Source organism: Trichoplusia ni, chromosome 15 (assembly GCF_003590095.1).
Source record: "Trichoplusia ni isolate ovarian cell line Hi5 chromosome 15, tn1, whole genome shotgun sequence".
NCBI lineage: Eukaryota > Metazoa > Arthropoda > Insecta > Lepidoptera > Noctuidae > Trichoplusia > Trichoplusia ni.
The window spans coordinates 3512902-3520791 of NC_039492.1; the positions used below are offsets into that span (position 1 = coordinate 3512902).

Sequence of the window (7890 nt, forward strand, 5' to 3'; positions counted from 1 at the left end):
ATTCAAAATCAACGATACATCCTTATAAAAGTTACAGTTGTCTATGGTGAGAGATAGCTGGCAACACCTTCGAAATTAAAAAAGATTACATCTAGAATATGTATTTGTTTATAGTATTTTAATATAATTTATATATTTCTTGTAATATTCATAACACTAAATTGAAATGCTATGGTTTGTCTATTCTATAAATTTTCTAGGTTTTTTTCCGGGTTATCACAATAATTTAGAATAGGATTATAATGACCTTAATAATATATATTCCCGTTAACACAAATTTTACAGTCGTCTATAAAAAAGAGTATTTTTTTATGAAGGAACAAAAAAAATATAAAGCTCTTTCAGAAGTGGGTTGACAAAAGTTGCCATACCTAAAAATCAAGATATGGAAGGTATAAGGATAAAAATTGTTGCATTTAAAAATCCTGAATAACTTTAGAATAGTTCTGTTTTTTAAGGCATGAATTTCAAAATTACTATCTAAATTGTGGTCGAGTTTTAATAACAAGCATATCTATAACGTCCTTACTAAATAATCTATAATTTACTAGTTATTCAAAAAAAATGCATAAAACTCAAGCTAACCTAGTGTGAAAATATATAAAGTTAGTCTTATGTATTGTTAGGTACATACACGGTGATTTTTTAGTCGTCTTACAAAAGGAGCCCAGTTCATGTATCCGACGTAAAATACCCCTAGATTATTATTTTTTTATCATCAACTAAGACAATAATTATGAAGAAAAATTAAACAAGAGAAATCTGAAAATACTCTTAAAAATGATAAAAACGCCGCCGCCCGCGCCCCTCACCATTGTTACAAGGCTCGGACCGCGCTCGCAACAGAGCTGTGTTTCTAAAAAACTACGAATTGCGTCATAATATTGAATAAAAATTGCATTTTAAATTTATTCAAATCTCATAAATACCTATTTTTTATCATGGACGTGTTCTAGTCACTGAATACATGAAATGGGCTGCTTTTGTAAGACGACTAAAAAATCACGGTGTATAATAGAATGCTCTATTTGAAAAAAACCGAGCAAATATATTTGCTCTTTTTTGTTTTACATTTATTCGTTTTGATATGAGGATATTATCAGTACCAGTTATTTATACACGACACCTTGGTTTTTAAATAGCTGAGCAATTTAACCTGCAGCCAAATATGTGTATTGTTTGTATTTAAAGATAAACAATCTTGGTGTCTTCTCATACAAAAACATCTTAAATAAATAAACGACTGATATATTTCTGTGGTATATTTGAGTCAGCAATCTTTATTATTGTTTGACATAGGTATTCGGTAGCGACTTTTTCAACTGAGTTTTTTGACAAAAAAGACTCTCCAAGATTGTTTACTTTAAATACCTAAACAAAGTAGAGTAGACTATGACTGGCTTATCTAAAGAAAAACCGATAAACAGTAATAAATTTGGTTTTACAGATCATAATCATTTTTTACGTTACAACACAGCTTTTCAAAAACAAAGGCATAAATTGTGATATAATTCCAGGCAAAAAAAGTATGTATTGTCAAATATACAGATATCAATTATCATCAGTCAATCACAATTTAAATTTACTTTCATGAAATTAAATAGAACCTTCTGATGATTTTAACTGTTCATAAGTCATAATTTATACTAAACGACAATCTGTATTTGCCACAAAGGTACATGTAGTGCAAGATATCTAATTTTATGAAAGACATAGGCAAGTAGTATCCGCGAAGTAATAAACGCGAAAGTTTGTTTGTAGGGATGTTTGTTCCTCTTTCACGCAAAAACCACTGAACGGATTTAGACGAAACTTGGTACACAGATAGTTTTTAGTTTAACAGATTTTGTGTTGCCGTGGGATCATTTTCCATTTGAAGGTTTGCGGGCAACAACTATTCATATTATCTTTTCGCTGTTAATAGAATGACCAAGACGTGGTCAAGATAACTAATGCTTTTTCTAATCGTTGATGAGGGTACAGTTGAAAATGAATCAGTGTACGTCTAAGCATAGCTATACATCCAAAGTATATAAATATAACTGTCACCTACATCATAATGATACTTATAAATCACATGAGTCCTGTCACCTAACTGACAGCTTGTTATACCCTAAATACAGGGGTATTATCGAATTTGCAAAAGCGAAACATCAGCGTTAACTTGGCGATCTAGTAATATTATAAAGAGTTGTTTGTGACTTGTAGGGGATAATCTAAGGAACTGAACCGATTTTGAAAATTGTTTTTTAAAGCATATTTTTTATGTGATGATCCAACGAAATGGGTATTAGTGGACTTGAGGTTTAAACAGAAATATCGAGAAGTTATTGCTTTTAAGTCGCTTTAGCAAGATGGATGTTACTTCTACGGGACTGAGGTTAAATAAATATGGATTGTAAAGGGGTTGGAATAGGTTTTATAATAGATTGATCATAGCTCATAATTTTGAAATATCAAAACAAGTGATTCTGTAGTGTTGAATTGAATTCGTTCAACAAAGGAAACATTAATAAGATAAGAAAAATGAGTGCAGACTAAAAAATAACTAAGAAATTTTATTTAGCGAATATTATATTTTGAATAATTCTTTAATTTTTTACTTTTAGTATTTGTTAGTGACAGGAACCAACATTCGCCTAAATAAAGTTAATACTTATTTCTATGTTTATTATAAAAATACAACGTTGTTCACGCGCACCAACGCTAGGTCAACCCGATTTCACTGACAGTGCAAGGCTACAAGAGCGAGATAGCACTATACAAGACACATAGGAGGAATAGAGTCGGGTATATTTTTGTACAGTAAGTCATGCTAGCCTACTTAGATTTTTTGAGAAATTTCAAAAACAACCCTGTTGTGTAAAGTTAATTTGGTCGCGAAAATATAGATTAATTTAATAGTAGAAGTGTTTTTTTCCAATGTCAGAAAAATAAAAAGGTTGTGCAATGAAAAATAAAGCGAAATCAGGTACCTTCTCATACGTTTCAATAAACAAGAGTAGTCAACGAATGGAATGTTAATAAAAATACTAACAAACTCACAGTGGTTATCAAAAAATTTGCTACATAATATATTATTTAATTCTGTCTATTGTTCAATAAATCAACACAATCACAATGTTAGTCATTTTGTTTGTCGGTTGCTATCTCAACACTCCATTCGTTAACTAATATGTGTCGCACTTAATTCACAATATTATTCATTTTATATTTCAATTTAATTGTAATGAAATAAATCGATCATCTATCACACAATTTCAGTTCTTTCAAGACAGGTATTTTTATAAATGAATAATGAAATATGGCAGAATTGGTATAAACAAGGTGATTGTTTATGAACCACTGAAGTACTTGAAGATGCATAATAGCTTTCAAATCGAATCAAATCTTTACTGCATACCATAGCTTTGATGGATATAAGATGCATATTTCCTTATTTCTGAGAAGAAGTGACAAAAGAGTCAGTCATTTACTTTCGAACTACTAATAAATAGTTAACAAAATTAGTATAGATTCATGAAAAACATACTCTGTGGTGATTGAAGAAAAAATTGGATGCTCGTCATGTGTAGTGGATGATATACAAAAATCAACCTTACAGCCGAATACTGAGATATCAATCTAAGTTGTCCCTAAATCTCGTGCTATCTCTATCACTTCAAGTTCAAAAATAGCGACAGATAGACTTAAAACCGCGTTCAGTATTCAGAGGTCGCTGCTAACTTGCGAACATAGTAACATCTAACAGTGCAGGACATCACATAACATCAAAATAACTATAGGAAATAACTTCCGAAGTTAACTTAACAAAAGTATACAATTATCAACCTTATGCTCATACACTTAAGAGTTATACCTTTACATTTGCGGTAGGAACTCGATCGGGGTTGAGAACTTGAAGTCTTCGGGGAAGAGTTTTGACGCGAACGGGTACATGAGCTTGTAGGACTGCCGGATAGTGACGTCAGCCACGCCGGCGATGTCGCCGATCTCCTTCTGGCTGCGTTTGTCTTCCGACGCCTGGAATTAAAGAACAATACATGTCATCAAAATGTTTTTATCCTAGACAAAAGGTAAAGTGTAAGAGAAAAATATGTAGGTAGTAATTTATTCAATGAGAAGAGTATATGAATGTGGCCATGTATGTATATAACAATAATAATGTACAAAACAACGTAATGAAAACTATCTAATGTTTTCATTGAAGCTTTAGTTACGTACGACTAAACGATAAACTCATTTCTCGTATGTATTTAAATATAAATTTACTGTAATCACAAACCTGTGACGCCATATAAATAGCAGCAGCGGCAACTGAAATAGGACTGCGTCCGGACACAATATCCAGTTCACCAGCCTTCCTGGCAATATGTGTGGCCGCTCTCTGCACGGAGTTCGGCAGACCCAGGTTGGAGCAGAAACGTGACATGAAGTCAGCTGTAGTGATCAGCTCAACAGACGTCTCCAGAGCCTTCAGAATCAATTTGAAACATCTTCCAATCTCCTTCTTGCTGATTTTGCTGACGGCGCAGATTTCTTTGAAGGTACGAGGCACGCCCTCCTGACGACACGCTATGTAGAGGCAAGCAGATGCAATCGCGTCATTCGCTCTCCCTTTCAAGTTTTTGCCGTCGTGTACCTGAGAATGTATGATGTTCTGTTTAGTTTACGTGCTATTGTGTTACTCAAGGCCGGTTGTTTCATGTAAAAAAGTAAAACTAGATAATATGAATGCAGTTAAATGATGAATATGAGTTTTAAATAAACAGACTTTTTTATTAGGTTATGTTTACCTTATTTGCTTGGTTACTTTTTTGGTATTGAGAATGTACATAAACAGAATGAAATTGTTGTGGATTCATAACATTATACCAAGGCAAGCTAGATCCCATGTAAATAAGGAAAATCAGTTTCAATCAGATATCTTTAATAAGTTACAAATCCAAAATTTGTTTATTTTTGAGAAATTTATTCATTCTGAAATTTAAACTGTATTGTTGTTTTAGCAGTTATTTGGTATAATTTCTATAGAGAAAAATCTCAAGGGTCAAATACTATTCATGTTAAATCACTATGACCTTAAAAACATATTTTATACAAAACATTATATATTGTTTGAATGCCCTTCAACTATATGCTAATTTACCTTGTGTAAATTTAGTTAAGGTCAACAATTATGGACAAAATTTACATAATAATGTAAATAACAGCAAGTTTTTAAAATATGATATATTTTTTGTTTGTGACAAATTGGTATTGTTGACTAATATTTTACATGTTTATTTTATAGACATGACAAATAATATGTGTGCAATATCTTTTGAGTCTATTCTATGGACTAAATATATTTTTTTTACTTTTCATGAAAACTCAACACTTTTCATAACAATCATAGATTATTTAATAATTTGAAGATCTTGGAACTATACTTAACTAGGTGACAGATGCCAACTTTGATGGACATTATTTTTCAGGATAATGCATAAGCCTTAAAAATCTCATGACTAACATCGCTTTTAATTGGTATAAAGTTTGAAAAATCAATCAATCATTTCATGATATTACCATCTACAACCTCACAATCAGTACCTATTTATAGTTAATACATATTAGACAGCCTATAACTCAAAGAATCTTTCAGAATAATAGTGTACCTACACCTATTAAATGGTTTATATCAAAAAATTTATAATATGTATATGATACTTAAATGACAATGAGTAAGTTACTTAAATAACTAATAATACTTCTCAGCCTCTGTGGAATGCAGAAGCGATGACTAAGAATTACACCAACTAACATAATATCAACAAAATGACTTTTCTATAAACATAAAATACTAGATGGTGTGTGTGAAATAATTATGAGCAGTAAGGACAGTCAATTTCAGATCAATGTAAATAAAAAAAGTGTTAAGTATATTTTATTTTGAACAGAGTACGTAAGGAGTTTCTTGCCAGTTCTTCTCCGTAAGAATGACACTTTGGAACCGTACAACTAAGTCACTAAAGTATCATTTAAGAGTGCCTGGAAAACAGCCTATTTGAAATAAAATCTTTCGATTTTTATATAATGCATTGGAAATGCTAAAAGTAAAAACCATTGCAAATGCAAAAAATCTTTTAAGCTAAGTAAAATAAATTTTCACAAACCTGTTTGAACAAGTTATTTGCCCTGTCAACAATGGTCTTGGGCAAGTTTATTCTGTCCGCCATAGTACTGATTTCCCTGAAGGCATTGATCAAAGCTCTGTCAGTACTGCTAATGTTCCGCCTGTTCTGATATTTTGAGACTCCAAAGCTGTCAAATGACGCATCTCCTCTGCCTGGTCCGATGATGGTGGAAAGATCTCCACCAGATAGAAGTGGGTTTTCAGGCCCACCAACACGAGACGGGTCGACTCCGGACTTCTCGTTGCTGAATGTACGCCATTCTGAACCAACGTCTATGACTCTGTTGAAGATAGTCAGTGATTGAGAAACAGTTATATATATATTTTATAAAGTTGTCTGATTGAGTTTCTTTGTGGATTAATACAATTATTATGAAATATTGTTTAGTATGAACTACTCTAATTGTTGCATACTATTATGCAGGTATGCAATGTTCATAATCATAAATTCAGTATGCATAGATAAGCAATAAACCAAGGTGTTTAGAATATTGTTTGTAGTAAATGCATACTAAATCCATTCTGACTATGCATGTCTAAGTAGGTTAATAAGCGTAAAATGTGACGCCTAATTATGTTTAACGATAGAAACGTTTTTAAGCCTCTGAACATCGAATTTAGATCTTGTTTTATGTGTGTTAAGTGGTACTTGTCAGTTCCTATGCGCAATTCTCCAGTTTCCACATTACACAATTAGTCAATTATTTTTTGACCTCGAAATAATAGAAATCAAATGCATCGCTCGCATTAGTTCAGCAACTTTGTTATTATTACGACACTGCATCAGCAGTCGAAAGCTCTGTTCGTTTCGTAAATATTGCCAAACAAACATTATTTTGTTACTTGCCTGTCGCCGACTACCAGTCCGCATTCCGAGCATATCATGTCCCCAGCCCTGTAATCCTCGATAAGCGGCGCATCTGGGTGCGCATAGCACACCACCTTATTCGCCTCAATTCTAAAACCACAAAAGAAAGTAGGCTCATCATTCATCAACAAGTAGAAATCAAATCTCTGGGAAACAACTTTACCGCGACATTGCTACACTTAATTACCACCATCATTAACTTACGTAATATCATAGCATACATTTATGATATTCGGCTGTACAATACATAAATAACTTTGAGAAAAACGATACAGGAATAAAATAAATTAGAAAAACAGACCTCGACGTGCTCGCCATGATTGTCAAGTATATACCATAAACAATTATATTATGCGAGATTTCATAAATACATAAACTTGGCTTTGGACTCTTGTTAAAACCATAGACAAACTAGAACGGAAGATATTCTCGATATTGAACAATTTATACCGTCGACTTTTATAGGGAAAGGATTTTTCTTTTACTAGACAGGAAGATTTGAACTGAAATTCCTTTAAAATCGAAAAATGTAACATAATAATTAATAAGGATATAATTTTTAAGTTGATAAATTGTTAATTATGTCTCGCCTCGCCGTTAAATGAAATTTCATGAACACTTGCTTTTGTTTGGCTTTGTGATTAATGTACCTCTATAATTTTATCTATAACTACCACTTATTATAAAATACAACTACCGTCATAATATGATGTCTTATTATAAATTACACGCTACATCCTAAGGATATTAAAATTCCATTAATAGTTATACCTACACAAAAACGCATTTAATTCACCTATGTTTATTATTTATTCGTTAACCTCGCAAATCGCTATGCCCTCCACAT

The 7890-nt window shown here is 32.1% G+C and overlaps 1 protein-coding gene across 2 annotated transcripts; it reads right to left on the reverse strand.

The window, feature by feature from the left end:
- Nucleotides 1-1076: 1076 nt before the first annotated feature.
- LOC113501442 (transcription initiation factor IIB) lies at nucleotides 1077-7423 on the reverse strand. 2 transcript variants are annotated; one of them, XM_026882574.1, is made up of 5 exons: nucleotides 7345-7423; nucleotides 7023-7133; nucleotides 6156-6456; nucleotides 4286-4642; nucleotides 1077-4023 (listed from the first exon to the last, which is right to left on the reverse strand). In XM_026882574.1, exons 1-5 carry the CDS (start codon nucleotides 7359-7361, stop codon nucleotides 3862-3864), a joined length of 948 nt encoding a protein of 315 aa, XP_026738375.1. In that variant the 5' UTR covers nucleotides 7362-7423; the 3' UTR covers nucleotides 1077-3861. The 2 variants fall into 2 exon arrangements, with proteins under 2 accessions (XP_026738375.1, XP_026738376.1); XM_026882575.1 differs by lacking the exon at nucleotides 7345-7423 and adding an exon at nucleotides 7207-7229.
- Between the last annotated feature and the right edge of the window lie 467 nt (nucleotides 7424-7890).